The 26,042-nt window shown below is 34.1% G+C and overlaps 1 protein-coding gene across 1 annotated transcript; it reads left to right on the top strand.

The window, feature by feature from the left end:
* On the top strand, positions 1–25,361 carry LOC125668130 (ethanolamine-phosphate cytidylyltransferase-like). Its single transcript, XM_056161143.1, has 15 exons — positions 1–138; positions 1,570–1,612; positions 2,926–2,971; positions 4,695–4,780; positions 5,477–5,552; positions 6,163–6,229; positions 6,686–6,733; positions 7,504–7,585; positions 13,708–13,845; positions 14,284–14,361; positions 15,248–15,325; positions 17,163–17,228; positions 18,470–18,535; positions 18,895–18,983; positions 24,105–25,361. The coding sequence occupies exons 1-15, from the start codon at positions 47–49 to the stop codon at positions 24,187–24,189; spliced, it is 1,140 nt and encodes a 379-aa protein (XP_056017118.1). The 5' UTR covers positions 1–46; the 3' UTR covers positions 24,190–25,361.
* Positions 25,362–26,042: the final 681 nt, after the last annotated feature.

The following is a 26,042-nucleotide window of genomic DNA, read 5'->3' on the forward strand; positions in this document are numbered from 1 at the left end:
AAACTGGTTCTAAAAAATAATCGCCTGATAAAGAGAACCAATCAATATGGCTACGAAGCGTGTATCGGATGTTCAAAGTTCATCTGACATGGCAAGCGACAAGAAGCAGAAGCAAGTTCGAGTGTGGGTGGATGGCTGGTGAGTTACAAAGAGGATCTTTCTGTTAAAAAAATAGAACTTAAGGGATGAGCATAGCAATCATCGGTTTGCACCGCAGAAGGAAGGGTATCATGGGCCTGGCAGATCGCCGGTAGAGACGGTTAAGATTTGTAAACACAGACCGTGACACGATATTCGATTGTTTGGAAAAACTGTTACATTTGCAGATTTTGTCATATGCCTATCTGATAAGTTAAGGATTTCAGCGCTGATTTTGATAAAGTTTACTGTTCACTGTGTTGATATATCGATGTTTGGGCATGACAGAACCTTAGGGGGTAGTCTCAAAAGTCAAAAACATTTATGTATGACGACATTTGGGCACCAGGATATTTCGGCACTTGGTACATAAGATGTTTCATGATCACCACGTTTGAGCACCTGATTTAAAATATTTTGGTACACAAGTCTTCCAGTATAAGTGACAGGTGATGTTCAGTTGGATTTAGATTTCTTGTTTTTGCTTAGTCTATTGTTGATGCATGTGTGTATTTTAACATTTGTTTTGTTTTGTTTTGTTTTGGAGAGACTCTAAAGACCATTAACTCACAGAAACAGTATAGGAAGATGGCCATCATTATCTATAACTTGTCATCAATTCAAGCTGAGACAAAAATGAATATATTGTAGGATATAGTTTTAAAAACGGATAGGGAATAAAATTCACAAAGTTTCTAGTATACCGGTCCCCAACAGCAAGTGACTGTGCATGAGCAGTTATTCCCCTTGCCATTGCTAAGTGGAATGGCTAAACACACCGCCATTTGCATTTTTGCCTTGGCTGCTGAGACGTGAAACTTGCCAATGTTTGTGTAATGAAATTGAATTAGAAAGCCAAGCGGTGTTTGAGGGTAATTTTGTGGAGTATTGGCAATGGAGGCGGCAGTTTTATTTGTTGTGTATTTAATTCAATTTTGATTTGATATAGTTTTCGATGATTTTAGATACTGCTAAGATTTCATCATTCAATAGATTGTATGTCAATCAGTAGTTAACTGTTTAGGGTTGAATAACCTCTGTAGGATTTAATGGGTTGTTTTTATTTATAGATAATTATGTTCTCTTTAATTAACATGTCAGTACTTTTGCAGAAACTGCATAAAAGATTTTTTTATTGAAAATGTGCAAAGTGAAACAAACACAGGCTTTGTGTGTGTGCAAATGAGATAACAAGTTAAAGTAAGAACAAGGCTGAAGAGTTATTGTTCTTAGTTTTGGAAGGAATTTTATTCTGTCATCGGAAATGGTATAGAAACGTTAATCATGATATCCTGTTTCCTGCAAAATTCAGTAAACTGTGTTTGTGTTGGTTATTTAATGGCAGCCATTTCAGTAAATCCACACAATTTCTGTAATATTCCTACTACCTGCTAATTTTTTTAATGAATTACTATCAATGTCGATTTTCAGTTTTGATATGGTTCACTTTGGCCATGCCAATGCCATTCGACAGGTAAGATAATTTACCACCTTACGAAAGTTCTGTATGGGTGGTGGTTAAATACTTTGAAATTTGTACTAAATTAGTCATTAAATACATTGACATTTGTTCTAATATAGTCAAATACGTTGGCATTTGTACTAATTAGTTCATATCATGAGGACCCATCTGATGGGAGCTCTTTAGTATATATGTAATGTAACATTTAAACATATAAGGGTCTACTAAATTTGCATGAAAAGTACTACTACATCAGATATCATAATACAGACATACACAACAGACAGATGAAAAGGTGAAGATAACAAACAGTGATCAATCTCAACTCCTACAAAGGTGAAGATAACAAACAGTGATCAATCTCATAACTCCTACAAAGGTGAAGATAACAAACAGTGATCAATCTCATAACTCCTATAAAGGTGAAGATAACGAACAGTGATCAATCTCATAACTCCTATAAAGGTGAAGATAACAAACAGTGATCAATCTCATAACTCCTATAAAGGTGAAGATAACGAACAGTGATCAATCTCATAACTCCTATAAAGGTGAAGATAACGAACAGTGATCAATCTCATAACTCCTATAAAGGTGAAGATAACGAACAGTGATCAATCTCATAACTCCTATAAAGAATCCAGAATTAAGAGTAGGGCAAACATGGACCGCTGTACATAACAGAGGTGGGATAAGGTGCGTAGGAGGAGTAAACATTCCCTGTCGACTGGTCACACCCACCATGAGCCAATGTTTTGATTGTGTAAATGGAGTAATCTGTAGTCAAAATCAGTGTGTAAATAAAGGTCTTCATTGGTATGAAACAATTAAAACAATCTAGTTTGCCAATACAACCTATCATTGTGTCAAATGCTGTCTGATGTATTTTCATGTTGATTTTTAAGCCGTTCTTGGCACACTGATTTTGACTACGGATAACTCCATTTTCCTAATCAAGATGTGGGACTTATGGCGGATGTGACCAGTCGACAAGACATACAGACATAAATGTAATACATATCATAAAACTGACACACAAGACATAAGTGTGTTTTAGATATTACAATACAAACACACCAGACAGACTGCGAGACAGACAAAAGTAACACATGATACTGTGTTAATCTGATTAGGACAAATCTAAAGGTAAAAGGCAGAGGGGATTATACAATGCTTACTGTGATAGGAGATGGTGATAGGCTCAGTCGCTCTGATATTTTAAATGATTTTTTGATTAACTTTTCACATTGAATTTGTGGTTTAACTTCAGTTGCTATTAACTTACAGTGTTTAAATCAATCAGTGTTGTTTTATTATTTTTATAGGCCAAACAGATGGGAGACTATCTGATAGTGGGAGTTCATTCAGATGGTTTGTTCAACTTCCAAAGAACTATATATGATAAAAGCTTTATTGGCCAACATAAATCAAAAATTGCGCTTTCATTTGAAAATCAAAGGAATTGTTCAAGAGTCCTTATGCAACTCCGTTTTTATTCTCAATTCAGTCAAATTGACCTAAAGTTGAAGTTTTGATGTAAGAAAGATTTAGTCTTCTACCAGTTTCTGTGTTGTGATACAGTGACTATTTTTATGCAGTTTCTCATGCAGACCAGCTGGGATAAAGTTTTAATACCATATCTTTATCTAGTTATAGAAAAATTTGTTTGACCTTCCAAAGCTGTGCTCTATTTTCTGGAAATAAAAAATTCACGAAAAATTAGCAGTTTAAGTAAATTCTATTAAAATTAAGAATTGAATTGGCATCTTTTTTGCTGTCAGACAGGGACTCCACATTAAGATGAACTTTAGCCCCAAATTATGTGAAATGTTATGGGACATGATCTGCTTCAAGATGTAAAATAAAATCTAATCTTTCTTAAAGCTGCATGGTCCGAATTACAATATTTTTTTCCATCTCGTAAAAACGCCATTAAATCATCACACGTATGTAGTTATGAGACTGTACGACATATCATAAATTATTTCACCTGTTTTAACCCAAATAATTTGATTTTAAATCGATGTTTACAAATAACCGCGCCACTCTGCCATTTCAAGTGACAGTCACGTGACCAGTTCAAACTTTCAGATCATCGGTGTTCTTATCTGTGTAAAACTGTGTATTTTGTTATAGCAGTACCGTACCATAAGTTTAATAGAAATAAAAATATCGAATACCTCATAGTAATTCGTTGTTTTACGCTCTTTCAGCCTTAAAACTAGACATTTGCGTATGAGTTAATACATCATGTTGCGATTCCCCTGACGCGCGTGGGTCTATTTATAGACGTCTATTATGGGATGATTTATATATGTAGCCACTATATTTACTTTCTAAATAATATTCGCATTGTTTTCTTTTGCATGCAGATGTTTTCAAGCATGTAATTAAGGGAAAGTTAATAACTTTATAAAGTAATTAATCTGCTTTAAAGTAATTATGTACAAAAATAATACATGAACATCGGGTCATACAGCTTTAAAGTTCTAGAATTTTGAGTTAATTTTATGTGGGTGGCATGAAAAGTTTTTATCATATATTGTCCTTTCATTTAAACTGCATTCTGTAATGATATGATACATCTGTACGCACAAACACGTCTTTATAGATTATCATGTGAATCCATGTGGATCACGATGTTGTAAGATTATGTGATATCTGTGGAACTGGCTGATGACATCACAGAGAACACAATCATTACGCTATATCCATTTTGTCAAAATTTCTTTGAATTAGGAACTGTGATATTTTCGACTTTACTTCAGTAATTTGAGTAAAAATACATGTTATATAAATGAAAGAACAAACCTAGTGATTGCTGAATATGCAGTATTAGATCACACCTGTGTCAAAAATTGAAATGGAACTTCAAGTTTTTCTAATCAGTCTGTTGTTCCTCATTTTATTTTGGACTTTCATATTTTTTTTTATTCTCTAAAAATGTGAAATTTCTAATTAATGGGGTACTGTGGTATAGGTACAGTTGTCTCTAACTTAAGTGTATTTTTGTAATTGTGATTACATATTAATGTAGGGCTTTAATTGCATTTTTCAATACATGATTATTGATTGTTGATGTCTGAATTTACAGAGGAGATCTCCAAACACAAAGGCCCGCCTGTCTACAATGAAAAAGAACGATACAAGATGGTGCGCGCAATCAAGTGGGTGGATGAGGTAACACAATTGTAGGGATTAAATAGACATTGATTTTTTGATTTTTTTTTTTTTTGGTGTCGGGACATTTTTCCTTCTAAGATTAAATGTCGATGAAATGCAGATAAGAGCATCAGTTGTCGTAAATGGGGATTTAAAAAATTGATAGCCAGCATTCATTGGAGACAATGGTGATTGATGTCCATGTAAAATTAAACTTGCTATAATGATTTGTATCATATCTAATTCATAACAAAGTGGTTCAAAAATAACATTTCCTTCCCTTTCATCTTATTTATTTCAAATTCTTGTCTTTCATAAACATCTGGTATAATTGTATTATTTTGTGCATTTGTTTTTATGTAGAGAAAATCTTGTTTTCAACATTGGTTTCTCATGATTTGGTCAAACAGTTATATTTACACTTTACAGGAAGTTATGTACATGTATGTACTAAACACTACATGGTATAAACTTGTTATTAAGCACACTAGATACAAAATAAACTTAAGACAACTAAATTCTAAATTCTTGTGGTTAAGAACTTTGCCCAGTTGACAGATTACATTTTTTAGGCTAGCTTTGCTATGATTATCACTACATGTATTAGATATACGTGTATTAAAGCTGACCAGATGCTGATATTTAGTTATATTTGTCTTTAAGAGGGGGTAGAGGATGTGAGTTGTTATATTTGATTATATTTTTTTTAAACAGGTGGTAGAGGATGCACCATATGTCACCACATTAGAAACTTTGGACAAATACAACTGTGATTTCTGTGTTCATGGAGGTATGTTAAATGTTTATAACAAAACTTTGATTTATGTTCAGGATGCCTGATAAACAACTGATAATGTTACTCAATCAATAATGAAATGATGCAACCATATTAAAGATAGGGTATCCATGCAATCTGATTAAAATCCGATCTTTGATCCGCTCCGTTATAACATAGCTGATCAAAGATTGGATTGTAATCAGATTGGGTATCCATGTTGGGTTTGGAGGGAAAAAAACTTAGAAAATGCAGATTTTGTAATGTAGAAGATGAAAGACGTTTAAAAGTTTGAAATAGGATTTAAACTCAATAATCTTTGGCTGGTAATACATTTTGACTACCAAAGGGTATATCCACTAGGCATTTTAAATAGGGGGAAAACACAGTTACACTGAAATTGTAACTATTGGGCAGATTACTGCCAGAAATTTGTATTCCCGGTGTTCTGGACCCAGTTGCATGGTAGCTTGTTAACTTTAACAGTTATCTTCCCATTAGGTCTTACATTTTTATAGCATTTTAAACTGTCAGTTAAACTTATCTCATCTTCGTGCAACTGGGTCCAGTAGCTAGATCAGGAGTTGTTAAGGGAGATAACTCTTACAATTGAATGCCCTTACAGATGACATTACGGTGACTGCCGATGGAACAGACACGTACCACCTGGTCAAGGCAGCAGACAAATACAAGTATCTCCTTTTTTATTCCAAAATGTTAAAAAAAATAATTTTATATGAATGTGGTTAGTAAGCAATCTAATTAAAATTAGATCTTTGATCCGCTCATGCAATCGCTACACAAAGATCTTTGATCCGCTCATGCAATCGCTTTGTGTAGCAATTGCATGAGCGGATCAAAGATCTAATTTTAATTAGATTGGTTAGTAAGCATTAAGCAATGACTTTCAATGAGTGTTGAAATTTGATACAGGAGTATTATAGCTTTAGAAGTAAAGAAGTATTCTAGTTTGATGAAAGAAAGTAACTGTTATAATGAAGTAAAGTTCTGACATTGAAAGAAAAATTAGATTTAGGGGGATGTGGACTATTGATGGCTCACATTCCCGGGAATTTGTTGGGGAAAAGAAACTTGAATGTCATAGACATATGTCAACTTTTACGAGAAATTTATTCGCTGTTTTTCAGAGAGTGCAAAAGAACAGCAGGTGTGTCTACAACAGACCTCGTAGGAAGGTACAATTATTTCTGTAATGAGTGTGGAAGTGACTTTATATTTTATAGAGAACACCATGTCCGTCCGTCTGTTCATTCCTCTCAATCTCTCTTGTTACGGAGGTATATTATAGGTTCATACATAGCACAAACAGTGGCTATAATCAAGGAATTTGTTATCATCTATACCAAGGTCATTTTGAAATGGTCAAGGTCAGAGGGATTTAACAAATTTTAGGGTCTGTAATTTTATGATGTAAGGATAGGAGTTTTTAATTGAAACAATTTTGAATGATCTGTGTTTATGGATCTACATGTAAATGTAAATACTAGCTTCACTACATCAGAGGATGTTTCACAATAATCAAGGTCATTTAAGGTTATCTAAATAAGATCAAGGTCACAGGGGTTGAAGTAGAATATTTTCTAAGTTACCTGACTAATTGTGTAACTGTGGTTTTATAGATGATGCTTGACGGCAATACTGGACTAGAGATGGAACAGTGCATGTTCTTCAGTGATAAATGTTCAGCACAAGGCTGTGTTTGTAGTATAAAGATTGCAGTGAACTCTTAAATAAACATAAATGCTCTAAGTGAAGAAATATTTGATATACAGCACAGAAAAATCCACTATATTTTGGATTCCCACTTCCACTCCTGCGAAAATTTTCAGGTGTGCATGTGCATACATGTATCAAGGTCATTTTCTTTATCTTTTTGATATCAAGTGTTGCAGGAATTGGATGACATATTGCCTCATTTAGTTTAGTGTATGCATTGAATATTTAGGATGTTGTTGGTGACGAAATCTCATCATGAGCGAGATGAAGAAAAGTCTGTAGATAAAACCCAGGCAGGAGACATTGGATCTGTAAGTACAGAAAGGTCATTATGTCACAGATTTATACAACTTCTCATTGATAAAAAATAATTCGTTATCCTATGTAGAGGTGATGTTTTTTTCTAAATCTGTGTGACTGACTAAATCTGTGTGACTGACTAAATCTGTGTGACTGTCTAAATCTGTGTGACTGACTAAATCTGTGTGACTGACTAAATCTGTTTGACTGTCTAAATCTGTTTGACTGTCTAAATCTGTGTGACTGACTAAATCTATGTGACTGACTAAAAATCTGTGACTGACTAAATCTGTGTGACTGACTATGATGTGTCATGACTACTGACTATATTTTTGTTACTGACTAAAATCTTGTGATTGACTATGGACTATAAGCTGTGACTAACTGTAGTGTATGACTGACTATTTTTGAGCAGGATGACTCGGTTTGTCTTTACGTTGTTTATTAGCAAAATGATGTATAAAATATGAGTGTTGACATTTACAATGTATGTTGTGACAGGCAACATGTGATGTAGGGAGACAAGTTGGGGGAAGGGGGTAAATTTCCCTGGTGGAAGGGAGGAGGGTAAATTTCCTTGGTGGAGGGGGGGGGGGTAAATTTCTTTGGTGGATGGGGTGGTTTAATACTGAATGTCTGTTGTGTTGTACGTGTAGGTAAATGTGATATGTGATGATTAGCAAGCAATTAAAGTACACTCATCAAAGATCATACCTTTTTTCAAGTAAAGCCTCTTTTATAGATTTTGTCAGAGTGAATCATTTTTAATATTATGTTTTCCTTTGAAAATTTTCTTGTAGGTAACGGTACAGTTATGTAATGACTTTTACTTGAAATTACGGAACCAATGTAGTCACATTAATACTGTATATATACATGTATATACATTCCTCAGCAAGAAACAGTAACAGTGCACATATCTATATCAATGATTTAAACGCTATCTTATTAGACCACCTGAATCACCTAGGTAACCTATTGCAATTTGTGTCCGTCTGTCATCAGTTGTCATTAACTTTCAGGGGTCGAAATTAACTTTTTCTACCACAGGCTAATTTTAGCCTGTGGGTAAAAAATCCACAGGCTAAAATGAAAACCTACAAGCTAAAATAAAAATAATGAAACAGTGCTCTTTTTTCATATGTTTTTTTTTTTAAATCAATGATTTTCCCCATCATTATTCATTACTGAATATAGTGGGTCAACAGGCATCGTTTTGACAAGACACTAAGTTACGTAAGTCATATGGTGTAATGTTTAGGTCTCTTGCTTATCGCACCTCAAACCCACAACCTGTTTACCGCAGGTCTAGAACCAGTCTTCTAATTTCATGCCACACCAGGGCTGTCACTAGTGATTTTTCAAAGCGAATCCGGAACTCATGGTTTTATAAGCAGCACGATATTGTCTACGCGGTGAGCAGTGCACTCGTGCCATCACTAAAACCTGACCTCAAAATGTAGATAGGACATTCTGATTAAACTGAAGACTTGGTAAAACAGAATCAGATTTGTTTTCGATAAATGAATAACAAAAGCCTCATACTTGGAATTCAATTTAATCACCCCTATAGGTGAACAGGACTAGTGGCACATGTCTATATTTTTCATCATAATGCGATGTCCGATATCTAAAGCATTTGTCTGACTCAGAGTTTCTTAAAAGATTGTACAAGAAAAATCCGGATAGAAACGGTTCTTGAAATCGGTCATTCATGTAAGCGTTTGTATGATTCAGAGTGCAAGTTTAAGAAAAGCGAAAAGCGCATCACCGTATAAAACGGATACGATACGATCATAGTTTATAAATCACCACTCGCTAAGATTTTCGAGTGTCCACTGTTTTTACTCGCTATTTTTCAAATGTACTTGCATTTTGCGAGTATTTCTCGCTAATTTCGAGCCCTGACTTTTATAATTTTTCAACTTTTTTTCCGAAACTCCACGACTATTTCTTTAATGGTAGGGTAGGGAAAACTATCAATTTCGTAGTAGCTGTCCTATTATTATGCATTAACATGCAACACTTGTAATTAGCCCTTTGTTACGTGTTGTACTCAGGTGGCTGTGAAGGTCCATGAGCCTCTTGTAAACCAGTTGATTCAACACAATTTTGAAACTTCATGTAGAAAACTGCATTAATTGCACCCTTCTGTAGCTAAATTGGAAGTTATTAAAACTCATTTTGGATAGAGAGTAGGCGAGAAAAAAATATTTGTCAAATAATTATCTTTGGAGAAACCATAGATTTTTTTCTGGAAAATTGGTCAGGGCTAGTGGATGTAAGATCAAGTCTAGTAAAAATCATTTAAAGTAGCCGGACTTGTCTAACGCTAAAAAACTTCAATGTCAAATCCTGATATACATGTATATTTTAACTAAAATACCTTGTCCCAAGTGATAAGTAAAACCATCTGCTATGCATAATCTATCTAGCCATTATACTTGGGCCACATAAAATTAATTCTCTGGTTCTTGGGCCAATTTTCAAAAAAAGAAGAAAAAAAAAAAAAAAACAGATGAGGGAGGGAGGCTTTTTAATTTTTATTTTTATTAGCAATAAAATAGATGTGGGAGGCATTTCTTTAAATCCCGAACTTGTTTGGAAAAAAAAAAAATTAAATGTAAAATTTCTATAACACAATAAATTTGCCTTTATCTTGATCATTAACAACAGAATTTATGACTTGGTTATCTGAACTAGAGACTGCAGAGCTTTAATTACATGTATATAGGGTACCCAAGTTTGCCAAGGAGAAAAACAATAAACGAAATGATGTAAACTTCTACTCTGTATTCTAGATAATTTAAACATAAAGAATCTACATTACTACCAAAGTTCATCCCAAAATTCCGTTTACTTCCCATGATATGCAGAAACGATTTCAGAGAAAATTATTGCAATTGAATTTTAGCTGGGTCCTGGCATTGTACCACTAAAGAGAATGTTTGTTCATTGCAACAACCAATTACTTAGAATGTGCAACATTAGATATCATATTTAAGTCAAATTTCTTTCCCAAATTTGTAAAATGAGTTTCGTAGCTCCAACTTAAAAGTGACTGAAAATTGTAAAGCCATCTGTACTTTCACTTTTGACAGCCATTTTTGACTGGTGGCACTAAATGCCCAAGAAAGTGAATGACTTAAGACAATTTAGAGGCTCAAAAATTAATTTTGGTAAATGTTAATTCAATATAGTACACAAATTATGCTCATAACAAGTCTTATAAAGATACATGGCTCTTGATATGTCTACTTGTATCCAAACCACATTGGGCCTTGGCGATTTGGAATAATGAATAAATGGGTAATTAGTGGCACCGGTCTAAAATGGCTGTGATACTTCTGCAGAGGTTTTACAATTTTCAGTCACTTTACCTTATGAATTGGGGTAAGAAGTTGTATATAACCTTTACTTATGAATTGGGGTAAGAAGTTGTATATAACCTTTACTTATGAATTGGGGTAAGAAGTTGTATATAACCTTTACTCATGAACCCAAGAGGCTGTGATTCGGAAGTTACAAAGATGCAAGAGAATTCCGAATGCAAATTGTAAAATTCAGAATGAATGCGGATTTTTATCCCCTAGATACATAAAACATTACCAACTTTTTATTTTATTGAAAAATTGATAGAATTGGCAATGCGGCACCTGAAACAGATTCACACGGGCCTGGGAACCATAATTTCAATTTTATTTGGCCTTGGACATACACGTCTCATTTTAAGCTTATGAAATCTCTCCACTGCATTTTATGACATTTTTGTGCACTTAATCACACTATCCGAAGAAATTCCATATAGTGTATTCTTGTTTTCATTTTATAGAATAGTATTTATTTGAAACACATAACATGTACATGTCAATCTGTTGTGAATTTTATGGCAATCATGTAGGTTGTAGGGTATGTTGATTAAAAAGATAAACAAAACTTCCTGTTCGATATAAATTTTACTTGGTATAGGTATGTTGTGATATAGCACAGTAGTGATATAGATTTGCTTTTTTGTTTATTGTTATGCGTATAATTTAACATGTATGTGGTGAAGTGGAAAAATCATGGGAAGAACTTATGACTGCATTCAACCAATAAGCAATTTTCATTCAATTTGTAATGTTGTCCCTAATTGCAAGTTACTTGTGTAAATTTTGTAATTGTTTATTTTAATGTGTAGCTTACCTCAGCCGTAGGCTTCAGTGAGCGTTACTGGTAGAATTTGTCAGTCGTCTGTCGTCGTCATTGTTGTCGTGAACTTATCACAATTTCCTGTTTTTATCCAGAATCACAGTGAGGGCCAATTTCAACCAAACTTGACACTGAGTATCTATGGGTGAAGGGGATTCAAGTATTTGTTCAAATGAAGGGCTATTCCTCTTTCAAGGGAAGATGTTTGAGAAAAAGCAAAAAAATAGGATGGGGTTGTTTATGAATTTTTTCAAGAATCATTGGGCTAGAAAATATGAAACTTACTTGAAAGCTTCCTGATATCATGAAGATTCAAGTTTGTCCAATCCATGGCCCACAGAGGTAGGGTGTGGCTACAATAGGGGATTAAAATTTTACATGGGGATATTTAGGAATCTTTTGATTAGTTATGTCAATATGCAAGCATCCTCATGTAATTTAGATTCAATTTCATTCAAATCATGGTTATTGGGATTAAGGTGGGACCACAATAGGGTAACAAATTTGGGAATACATGGGGGTAAAATTGATATCTTTTTCTCTAGAGAAACGGGATCACGATTAGTCATATCAATATGCAGCCATCCCCAGGTAGTACAGATTCAATTTTGTTCAATTTGTGGCCCCTGGGGGTAGGGTGAAGTCAAAATATGGGATCAAAGTTCTTCTGAGCTAGTCCATGATTAGTCATGCTATTAGTCAAGCATCCTCAGGTAGTGCAGATCTTGTTGAAATCAATGACCCTGGGGATAGGGTCATCATTTGTTGTTGAATATCTTGAACACAGTCCGTGTCCCCAGCCTAAAGTGACTGCTGCATATGAACAGTTCCTAAGTCTGTCCTTTCATTAGGTTTTCTTTAAAATGTTCAGATCCCCATCCTCAAACCATCTACTACAAAAACAACCCTTGGGGTCAATTCTGATTAGGACTATTCATTTTTGTCTAATAATGTGGGGAGTAATGAGATCCCATTGATGAAGATTATACATTTTTTTTAATTTTCTTCTTAAAATGCATATTCAAAGATGAAAATAGTTATCATATATCTAGTGTACTTTTCAATATTAAATAGATTTCTGCTTTTCTCTGTAGTCAGCGAAATAATCAGGTGAGCAATTTGGCCCATGGGCCTCTTGTTCAGACTGTAAATATACTACACTAGTTCACATAATCTTCATAAAACTTGTACCTAATTAGAAGTAGTTAACTAAAGATTCTATTACTGTATTTAGTACATTTATAAATACTTGTCAAATGAAATATAATTTCTATATGATACACATATATCCATATCTGGATGCAAGGTGTATATAAATTATTTTAATTAAAAGAAGTTCAGTTTTGATTTGTGGTTGACTATTTTTGAAATGTAAAAAAAAAGATTCAGGAACAAAAATTGAGAAATTTTACTTTGATAGCTTAATACTGATTTACTTTGATAGCTTACTGATTTACTTTTAATTGCTCAATCAACTTCTTTCAAATTGACATTAATCAGTTAAGCTGACCCGAGCTGAAGGTTCAAGCTTTTCTATTCAAAACTTGTCCATCTTCTGTTGTCCTTATCTTTACACAGTACAGAGATGACTGCAATTGACTCTGAATTGCAATGTATTCAATTTGAAACTTTCAAAATTTCTGCACTGAAAATTTTGTAACTGGAATCTAAAAAAAAAAAAAAAAAAAAAACCCTCATGTTTGGCCAACTCAAAATTTTATGAAATCACAATTTTGTCAATAAATACTAACATTTCTGAGTCATTTCTAAATGACATCCTTCATGCTGATCTTAGCTTAAACTCCTGTATGTATGGGGGTTGAGAATGTAGAATACTTTGGATATAAGTTCAATACAAAGCTTTTCTTTCATCTTAATGTTGAAGAGAGAAACCTGATGTATATTAGATTACCAGTATTAATTGATTTTCATATTTCCCCAGGGTAACACAGCCTCTAGCCCCTGGACTGGGGTGTCGCAGTTTCTGCCAACGTCCAATAAAATTATCCAATTTTCTTCAGGAAAAGAACCGAAACCAGGGGATCGAATCGTTTATGTCGCGGGAGCATTTGATCTTTTCCATATCCTTTTCATTTCTCAAGTTTACCATATTCTGAAGTTCCTTCAACCTAAGATCTGCCACTGCTGTGAAGATAAGTTTGATTATGATAACCCATGGTCGGTAGAAGTGTTTGTTATGTTTATAAAGTGCTTGGCACCACTCATTAATGAGTAGAACAACTATCCGATAAAGATGACCAATACTTTTAAGTAATATATACAATTAAAACATGCACAGAGTATTATGGTTAAACAAAGTAATTTACTTTCCACAGCAAATGAGTTTCTTGCAAATTTGATAAGATGAGTAAAGTTATGGTATGATGAATATTAAAATAAGGATGTGTCCATTGAATACCCCCTCAAGTTTATGAAAGACAATTTTGCATTTTTAAAAATATTCAAATTGATTATTTGCAGTCTATGACAAAATATGTTGTCCTTAACACAGTGTTTACATATAGGACATTTAGATTTCCTAGAGAAAGCAAAAGAGCAGGGGGACTTCGTTATAGTGGGACTACACACTGATCCGGTAAGTTTTAATAATGTCAAATCGTGGGACACACTGATCCGGTAAGTATTAACAATATCTTGTGGGACTACACACTGATCCGTTGAGTATTAACAATGTCATATGAAGCCTAAGATATACAGCTGTGCAGTGTCAACAAAGAATACAGGTCCTTGATTGATTGTCTTTATGTCAATCCAAAACTTTCACATTGGTCAGAGAATTCGAACGAAACAAAATAGAGTTCATACTCTATGAACATATTTAAGTCAAGGTGAAAGGGTTCCAGAAAAAAAGAAAAGAAGGGGATGATAAAAACAAAGTTTGGCAATTTTCAGGTAACATAAATCAACTCATTCACCAAAATCTGGAAGGGTTCACACAGCAGAAAAAGTAGACTTGTGAGGGTGCCAGTGAGAAAGGGTTCGCCCTACAGAAAAGTATGAATGAAAGACTTGTGAGGGTGCCAGTGAGAAAGCAAAGGGTTTGCCCAGCATAAAATTATGAATGAAAAACTTGTGAGGGTGCCAATGAGAAAGGTTTCGTCCTGCAGAAAAGTAAGACTTGTGAGGGTGCCAATGAGAAAAGGTTCGTCCTGCAGAAAAGCAAGACTTGTGAGGATGCCAATGAGAAAGGGGTTGCCCAGCAGAAAAGTATGGATGAAAGACTTGTGAGGGTGCCAATGAAAAAGGGTTCGTCTTGCAGAAAAGTATGAATAAAAGACTTGTGAGGGTGCCAATGAGAAAGGGGTCGCCCAGCAGAAAAGTATGGATGAAAGACTTGTGTTTTTGTGGTCCTTTTTCCCCTTTAACTCTTTTCACCTTAATGGCCAACTTTGAGGGAAACTGGCCTTTCATGACTAGTTGTTTCTAGTGCATGTACTAGTAATTATTTTGTTTCTTATTAGGCTGTGAACCGTTACAAAGGATCCAACTACCCGATTATGAACCTCCACGAGAGAACGCTAAGTGTGCTAGCTTGTCGGGTACGTGTGCTTTTACTTCCAGGCAGAAGTAAAGTATAGTTATTTCTTGAAATACTATAGATTTATAGGAAATAATCACGATGGTTTTAATTTGACTATGTTCACGATTTATCTTTTTCCGCAAAATTAAACCCATAGTGAATAATGAAGTAAAAATATTTGAATACTTCTCTAATTAAAACACTGAATCTACCATAAAATGTCAGAAAATATGCACAGTGAAACTTCTCAATACTGGCTAGCTGAAAGACCCCAGAAAATGTCTGGTTAAACAGGTTTAGAGGGATGGTCAGTTTATTGAAAATTTACAACTGATAATGAGTGATATCCTTTTTCCAAAGCCATTATTATACCCCCCGCAAACGAAGTTTGGGGGGGGGGGGGGTATACTGGAATCACTTTGTCCATCTGTTTGTCCGTAGACGCAATTTGTCCAAAATTTATTTCTAATATCGCTGGACATATTTCATTCAAACGTTATGCACATCTTCTATATATTATGTAGTTGTGCATCTCCTATTTTCATTGAAATATTTTAACAGTTATAGAAGTTATGCACATTTTCTTTTCATTTTTGGGGTTGCGCACTTTGTCCAGAGTTTAATTCTAATACCGTTGAACAGATTTGATTCAAACTTTATTCTCATCTTATATACATGTATATAATGTAGTTGTGCATCTTCTATTTTTATTGAAATATTTTAACAGTTATGGAAGTTACGGACATTTTCTGGTTTAGAAAAGATTACAATAATACCAATACTTGAGCTAATGTCATTTATTTACTGACAAAATCAATGACAAAGTAAAGTTGGCATAACATAATGATCTTTAACAAAGTGAATATAAACTAAAGACTAGAAGAGTTGACCAGGGATTTGCAATCATACAGCCTAAAATGTGCCAAATAGTATTCATTGTTTATATTAAGCATATTTTTAATATTTCATGTACTGCTGTACTGTAGAATATACACTTCTGCATTCACATTGATTGCCCTGTAGATAATGTGAAAATATCCAATGTGCTTGCATTAAATATTTCCCATCATCTTATATGCCCTGCGGGGGGTATTAGTCCCATTAGGACAGTTCTAGTTGAAATTGATTTTCTATTGAATGAATTTATATGAGTGTTTGGCTTTAAAGAAAACTTTCATGTAGCTTTAATTTTTTATATTTAAAACGCCTTAAATTTCACAGTTTATGACTTATTCAGCACTACAAATGAATAAAAGATTCTTAGCTCACCTGAGCCAAAGGCTCAAGTGAGCTTTTCTGATCATTTGTGTCTGTTGTCAGTCTAAACTTTTCACATTTTCATCTTATTTTCCAGAATCACTGGGTCAATTTCAAACAAACTTGGCACAAAGCATCCTTGGCTGAAGGGCTTTCAAGTTTGTTCAAATGTAGGGCCATGTCTGCTTCAAAGGGGAGATAATCACAAAAATACAAAAAATAGGGTGGGGTCATTTAAAAATCTTCTCAAGAACCACTGGGCCAGAGGAGCGGAAATTTACATGAAAGCTTTCAGACATAACACAGATTAAAGTTTGTTCAAATCATGACCTCCAGGGGTAGGTTGGGGCCACAATAGGGGATCAAAGTTTTACATGGGAATAAGTAGGGCAAATCTTTAAAAATCTTCTCAAAAACCACTGGGCCAGAAGAACTGAGATTTACATGGAAGCTCCCTGACATAGTGCAGATTCAAGTTTGTTCAAATCATGGCCCCCAGCAGGGCTTGAAACTAACTTTTTAAGGCTATTGAAGAGTTTCACTGTACTAATCCATAATCCATGCAAATTCCAAATGTTTAATGCATGTTTATAACACAGTATGTTTCAGAAGTTGTGATAGGTGCTCCTTATGCAGTGACAGCTGATCTCATGGACCATTTTAAGGTGTGTTTTACCATTATATACATGCAAGACACAAGATATTCTGTAGGCTGTACCAATATGTTAACTATGATGTACTAGAGTAAGGGGCAAAATCAAAAGTTCTTAATTCACAGTTTTCATCAAGGACACCCCCCCCCCCCATCATAACTTAATCAAATTCATTGTCATGCAATAACACAATAGTACTAAATAACTCTATATCCAACCCCCTTTAGCGATACCATTAAAGCTTTTTTATTGATCAAGGTATATTAAAACAAATTTAACTACATATGAATCAATGTGTACAATTACAATGTTTATAAGAATAAGATGGAGACTCGTATGTTTTAAAATATGTATATCATGCAATTTCCAAAATACTATTTGAATTTATACTTGCATGTATTCCCATAGACTTAATACTTATACAGGTTGATCTAGTTATTTATAGACTGAATTTTTGTACAGGTTGATGTAGTTATTTATAGAATGAATTCTTATATGGGTTGATCTGGTTATTTATAGACTGAATTGTTGTACATGTGTTGATCTGGTTATTTATAGACTGAATTCTTATACAGGTTGATCTGGTTATTAATAGACTGAATTCTTGTATATGTGTTGATCTGGTTATTTATAGACTGAATACTTAATACAGGTTGATCTAGATATTTATAGACTGAATACTTATACAGGTTGATCTGGTTATTTATAGACTGAATTCTTATACAGGTTGATCTGGTTATTAATAGACTGAATTCTTATACATGTGTTGACCTGGTTATTTATAGACTGAATACTTATACAGGTTGATCTGGTTATTTATAGACTGAATTCTTATACAGGTTGATCTGGTTATTAATAGACTGAATTCTTGTACATGTGTTGATCTGGTTATTTATAGACTGAATACTTAATACAGGTTGATCTGGTTATTTATAGACTGAATTCTTATACAGATTGATCTGGTTATTAATAGACTGAATTCTTGTACATGTGTTGACCTGGTTATTTATAGACTGAATACTTATACAGGTTGATCTGGTTATTTATAGACTGAATACTTATACAGGTTGATCTGGTTATTTATAGACTGAATACTTATACAAGTTGATCTGGTTATTTATAGACTGAATACTTATACAGGTTGATCTAGTTATTTATAGACTGAATACTTATACAGGTTGATCTGGTTATTTATAGACTGAATTCTTGTACATGTGTTGATCTGGTTATTTATAGACTGAATCTTTACACAGGTTGATCTGGTCTGCCACGGACAAACTCCCATCATGCCTGATGTAGATGGAGCTGATCCCTATGCTGTGAGTCCTGTTTTAAAAATGTTTCAGATTTTATACAAAGGTAGTTGATCATTAAGAAAGACATACAGAATCTACAGTTTTCTATCTATTTTTTAAAAATTATTATCAAAAGGGGGGAGGGGAAATCCCAAAAACTAGAAGAATCAAGTTAGATTCATGTAATGCATTTTATTGAGGAATTACTTGCTCACCATTGGCTGATATTTGTTACACACCATTCTTGTCTTTAGCATACAGATAAAGCTAAATCCTACAGACCACATGTGCCCTCGCAAATCTTGTCACCTTGTTATAAATGAAACTTTGTAAACCGAATATACCATATAAACAATTTTGTCATCCACTTGTTCATTTTCCAGGAACCTAAAAGGACAAACAAGTTCAAGGTTTTGGATAGCAGATGTGAGCTGACGACACAAATGATTATCGAGAGAATCATCTCTCACAGGTAAAATTGAACTTTGTTTAGACATTGCACCCTGTACTACAATATGTCACCAGGGCACAATCCACAGCTTGTCTAGTATAGCAGTATGGAAGTCTTTGTAAGGCATGGTGGAAGTCTTTGTAAGGCACGGTGGAAGTCTTTATAAGGCACAGTGAAAGTCTCTGACTATAAGGCACAATGAAAGTCTTTATAAGGCACAGTGAAAGTCTCTGACTGTAAGGCATGGTGGAAGTCTTTGTAAGGCACAGTGAAAGTCTCTGTAAGGCACAGTGGAAGTCTCTGTAAGGCACAGTGAAAGTCTTTGTAAGGCACAGTGAAAGTCTTTGTAAGGCACGGTGAAAGTCTCTGTAAGGCACAGTGAAAGTTGTGTAAGGCACAGTGAAAGTCTTTGTAAGGCATAGTGAAAGTCTTTGTAAGGCACTGTGAAAGTCTTTGTAAGGCACAGTGAAAATCTCTGATTGTAAGGCACAGTGAAAGTCTTTGTAAGGCATGGTGAAAGTCTTTGTAAGGCACAGTGAAAGTCTTTGTAAGGCACAGTGAAAGTCTTTGTAAGGCACAATGAAAGTCTTTGTAAGGCACAGTGAAAATCTCTGATTGTAAGGCACAGTGAAAGTCTTTGTAAGGCATGGTGGAAGCCTTTTAAGGCACAGTGAAAGTCTTAGTAAGGCACAGTGAAAGTCTTTGTAAGGCATAGTGAAAGTCTTTGTAAGGCACAGTGAAAGTCTCTGTAAGGCACAGTGAAAGTCATTGTAAAGCACAGTGAAAGTCTTTGTAAGGCAGGGTGAAAGTCTTTGTAAGGCACAGTGAAAATCTCTGATTGTAAGGCACAGTGAAAGTCTTTGTAAGGCACAGTGAAAGTCTTTGTAAGGCACAGTGAAAGTCTTTGTAAGGCACAATGAAAGTCTTTGTAAGGCACAGTGAAAGTCTTTGTAAGGCACAATGAAAGTCTTTGTAAGGCACAGTGAAAGTCTTAGTAAGGCACAGTGAAAGTCTTTGTAAGGCACAGTGAAAATCTTGGAGGATTATCATTATTACTCAGTTTGATTAATCATCATTTGATATAACCTGACTAGAATTTTCCACAAGGCATGACATTGATTTAATGACATTAAAGGTCAAGTACGGTGATTTTCCTGAAACTTTAGTTTTATACAGAAAAAGCTCTGTTGTACACTTATGGATTAATTTCCTTGGCAATTTTGATGAAAATCACTTGGTGTGAATTACACGACGCTGTAAAACTTTAACTGAGCGATCGATAATTGTGTTGTGACATGAGTTATCGCCTGTAGCTTATGACGTCATCTGAGACAACTTTCGATTGCATTGATAGGCTTTTATAATGTTTACATAAAAAACTGGGCATCCTACAATACAAGGGGAGGGATATATTTTTAATAATTATAAAAAGTTCAATCCAAAAGGGGGGGGGGGGGGGGTGCAATCCACCCCCTCTCTACATCCACCACTGAATGCTTCCATGCAACATTGTATTCAATGGGTTTGCTATTGCATATCATCTTGCATTTTCACATAAAATTAATGTCACACATTACCTAGTTCAAATTGATTTTATTTCTTTTATTAAATGAAATATCTTACAAATATTGCCGTTGCTGAGCTTTTTTGCCAACGCAAATAAATAGCGAAATCATTGAATGTGAAGTTTGATTTTCTCTTGAAAACATCACTTTACTCTATTCTTCATGTATTATATAACAAAAAATAGATTCGTCCTACAATTATTGATTAATGGCATGTTATACAGAAAAGTGATTCGGAAGTACCGCAGATGATCCGGAACTACCGTAAGCACTGTACTCGTAGTACATACATGTATATATGACCATATTCAAAAGGGAATCCGGTACTCCTCATTTCATTTCTTCAATATATATATATTTTGAAGAAAAAAAATATAGTAAAAAAAATTAATTCAATTTTAAAAACCCATATTTACAAAACTTTATTTATTGCGAAGTCAATATCAGTCCAATTTCCAAATGTTTTCCCCCAAGTTGATTATGCTTCTAATTTTTCCTTTTCCTAAGGTGCTTTTTAAAAGTGCTACATTTAAGGATAGACGTCCATTGTTTAAGGCAAAATTTCTAACCTCAAAATGCAACAATTCATTAACTTTGTGCAGTAATATTTAAATTTCGCATTTGACGTGTGCTGTGAAGAAACTAGTGGTGTACGAATAGGCCTAATTTACATTTTATGATATTGTACTTATAATCTAGATGTAAAATAAAGGGGGGGGGGTGTGTACAAATATCATTGTGCCCAATAAGTTTTTTTTCTCGAAAAGACATTTTTCAATTAAATATATATAGTTTTAAAAACACTTTATAACCAGGTATTAAAGGTATGTTATATAGGTCTCTAGTGTTCGTTTTCACAATCTAATTAGAATTAGATCTCCTGATCCGCTCATGAACACACGATCGCAAAATGTACATGTAGATTACAGTTTTCAGTTTATTTCCTTATAAAATACAAAGGTTATCTTTTGATAGAACAATTTTTTTCCAATATCATTCCCAATTTTCTATGGACTGGCCTGGAAATTAATTTCTAGCCGAGATTCCGATGAGATATTTGTCGAACATATACATGCATATACATGTATTATATGAATATTACTATCTGGTGGTTTCGAAATGGGTGCAGACACAAACGTATAAGGTTGAATCCCTAATGAAACTCAAGTGTATCTAAGGTATTTCACCGTCCCTATCCACAGTGTTGCTAAAACTGGCCATTTCTCACAGAAATCAAAACGATAATATAGAGGCATACGACTAATATGCGTAAACAACTACAATTGTCTCAGATGACGTCATAGGAAAGGGCTTTAATTCCTTCATTCGTTTCTGTAAACAACGGTTTTTGAATAGGTATTTTGCGCAGTTAGACTGTTGCCTGGATTTTTTTAAAAAAACAAACACATGAATAAAGTTCTCAAAACGGGTTTTAATGAATTATAAACTTTATTTTCAAATCTATTTTTACCACACTTGACCTTTAAATAGACACTGTAAATATCTTGATTAACAAGTTGTACTGTACCTGGTCTCATGATTTACATGGATATATTTACTTCTCCAATGCTCTCTCATTCAGTATCTTTACAAATTGTAATGATAGCCATTACCTCTTGAATGTGACAGTGTGCATAATTATGAATCTTGATAAATATTGTATGAGTAGTATGTACTTGGAATTCCCACAGAAATGAAAGTAAAATGCATGGCAATGATTCATGCCAGTATACTTTTTAATGAAGCACTATAAACACACTTCACGAAGTACGGTGGCATATAGTGTTGCTGTTCATTTCCTCATGTATTTCAAAAATGAAATCTTGAATATAGTACAATGTTTAAGTAACTTATAAGTACTCTACACTACTGAATGTACATTGTACAGGTATGAGGGTCATTCAAAAATACATAGACAACTTCTCTCTCGAATATATAGTTTTTTGAAAAATAAAATTAAACACATTATGGGATTGGAAATCATTTATTTTATTGACCTAGTATGTTTCATTCTGTTTGATCAAATAATATCAGTGATGTATAATTTTAAAAGCAGTATGTTCTTCCACCATGGGGCACTCCCAACTTGATCGTTACATCAAAAACATAACCTCATAGCGTCGCGTTTCACAGTTTCTCAAAATATTCTCCTATTTCACACACACAGCCTATGGCGCCTTACCCACTTGGTGAAAACATCCCTATACCACATGTCCAGCTTGCTTACAACTGTACGGGTTGCATAAGTTAATTCTGTGGTGTATCCGCTAATTCCGCGTTGGTGACACGGTCCATAGAGTTACTTATTCTTTTGACAAGTTCTTCACAAATGATTTGTTTTCTTCATTGTCCAATATGGAATCTCTACCACGAGAAAGCGTCTATGCGATTTTTACACAAAAGCACAACTCACTTTCAGCATTTTAACAGTTTCTATTGAAGATTTCCGGAGTGTGACACAAATTTTTAAGGCCATTTGCAACTCCATGATTCCCCCCCCCCCCCCCAGGGGAGTCATGTTTTTTTTACCTTCACGAAAGAGAACTTACTACCTGCCTTTAATCGATTTCCATTAAACCTCTTGATATATTACGTCAAAAGTTCGCTTTTAAAATTTAATAATTTCTGCTAGAATGTACAAATCTTATTCGGTTTTAGCACCATTTTTGAGAGATTCGACAATTAACATATGATGCATTTTTTTAAAATAACAAATTTTCACCATGTGCCGAGACCTCATTTTTCAGTTTTAATTTTTGAAATATTTCCTTTTATATATATATATAATTATATATATATATATAATCCAAAATATAAGTAAATATCCACACAAGTAATAGTATAATAAAGAAAAATTAGAACGCCGAAAATAACTCAACCGGTTGTTTATTCGAGGATACAAACGTGCATTAAACGCTCCATAAAATGCAGAACTTTATATGATTTATAAACATTTTCACGCATTATAAATCTGTTTTATTTGATTGTTAACACATAGGTCAGAAGTCAACTGCTATGTAAACAAAGTTGTCATTATTATTGTACATATTGTATATTTTTTATCTTGCACAGACCAAAAGTCGGCTGTGTTTTTATTTCCTTTTTTTTCTCATGTATTATTGCATAACATTGTATCATGACGTCATAATGATCTTTGTTAAAGCGTCAATACAATCCGTCACGTTTGACGTCATAGTTAAATCTATAATGTGTAACTAAGCAATAATGTCATAACTCTTGAAAATGAAACCGGTTGAGTTATTTTCGGCGTTCTAATTTTTCTTTATTATATATATATATATATATATATATCGAAACCTATTTGAATTTTCTTCAGTATAATTAAAATCATTTATTGTTTTATCATGTCTACCAATTTTGGATGTAATATGATGTTCAGGAAAAAGTTATGGCGAAAGTCTACATGTATTTTGAATGACCCTCTTACTGTTTATTAATAAGTAACTGTTGCTAAGTATTCTACATTAATTTACTAAATGTATATCATACAGTTTACTGTTTTCAAAGTAACTATTAAGCACTCTAATTTACTAAATGTCTACATTACTAAATGTAGGTTGCTGTACCAGTCTCGAAACAAGAAGAAACAGGACAAAGAATTGAAGATCCTGGCCATGCTGGAGAGAGAAAACAGTGGATAAATTTGAATTGAATACAAATCTGAAGATGACTTGTGACTTACACACTACAAAGAGTGAGGATAGATGCGTTAGTGTCAGCTTCATTTACTACACTTTTTTTTTTATTTCCAGTTTGAGCTATTGAAATTAGATGACACAAATACAGGGACTTTTAGATGTGGATAAAACAAGAGAGAACTTTATGAAATGTTAGCAAGTTGTGACATTAGTCGGGACTCTTTTAATTTTTCTTGAATAGGAAGTATGTACATGTAATGCTAACTATTTCTCTCAATATTTGTACCATCTAAATCCTTGCTGTTCAGACTTGAATTCAATGGGCAGCATATTGTTGTCGTACTTTTGTCATCTTGTTTTTTGTCATACTTAGTTTGTATCTCTCAATTGTGATTAACCCACAAGGATCAAATTTAAACTCGGTAGCAACACATTGCGAACCTGTGGCGGGTTTCTGTATATGGTAGTCACTCATGATGTGTACTTCTCGACTGTGATCAACCTTAATTTATATTGTTCTGTATATAGTGCTACGTGTAAGTGTTATTGACTTGTACAGAATCTGTATTTCCATTTCCTCTGTTGTTATTCAGTTGTTGTTCTTTCTGCAGAATTATGCATAAACCATCTCTGTCACACAAGTGTTTTCTTTCTTCCTGATGAGATTTTGTATAGAATTCAAAGTTCATAATCATACTATGTTCTACATGTTGCAAAACTGTTGGATATTTACCAAGCTAGGAAGTACGGTATTTAAAGACTATGCTGTAGGTCCGTGTATTTATTCCTATATCATTGTAAGTGTATTTATTTATACATGTACTGTGTTAGGTTTTATTTTTTTTCAAAATGTAATATTTTATGTATGCTGCTGTGTTATTTTTATTCTGCTTTACTAGAAAGTTTGTGATATAAGTTTGGTGTGATCTGTTTCTGAATCTATTAGTAAATTCATGTTAGTTCATAATCATTATGAAATCCAGTTTATCATAGAGCTCATTTTGTAGCTTCATGTCACAAACACAGATATTTGTGAACAAATTTTTATATCTATGTTGCATTGGATTTCATATATTTTCAAGTTCATTCCCTTATTTCTTTTATGGAAAAGTAATATGTACTGTATGCAAGTTATTTTGCATAATACTAAAATAAATTTTGTAAACATAATAAAATGATTTCTTTACTGTTGTGAAACGGTGCCCTGACAAGGAAATGTGTAGTGAATTAGGGTGTCCTGACAAGTAAATTTGTGATGTGAATCAGGGTGTCCTGACTAGTAAATGTGTGATGTGAATCAGGGTGTCCTGACTAGAAAATATGCGACGTGGATCAGGGTGTCCTGACTAGTAAATGTGTGATGTGGATCAGGGTGTCCTGACTAGTAAATGTGTGATGTGAATCAGGGTGTCCTGACTAGAAAATATGCGACGTGGATCAGGGTGTACTGACTAGTAAATGTGATGTGGATCATGGTGTCCTGACTAGTATATGTGTGATGTGGATCAAGGTGTCCTGACTAGTAAATATGTGGCTTGGATCAGGGTGTCCTGACTAGGAAATGTGTGATGTGGATCAGGGTGTCCTGACTAGTAAATGTGTGATGTGAATCAGGGTGTCCTGACTAGTAAATGTGTGATGTGAATCAGGGTGTCCTGACTAGTAAATATGTGAGGTGGATCAGGGTGTCCTGACTAGTAAATGTGTGATGTGGATCAGGGTGTTCTGACTAGTAAATGTGTGATGTGGATCAAGGTGTCCTGACTAGTAAATATGCAGAGTTTTCTCTCTTGCAAATATTGAAGTTGCAATTGGGTGCATATTTGGTGAGTGAAATTTTGGCGGAAAGCTATCTA

Source organism: Ostrea edulis, chromosome 4, assembly GCF_947568905.1.
Source record: "Ostrea edulis chromosome 4, xbOstEdul1.1, whole genome shotgun sequence".
Lineage (NCBI taxonomy): Eukaryota > Metazoa > Mollusca > Bivalvia > Ostreida > Ostreidae > Ostrea > Ostrea edulis.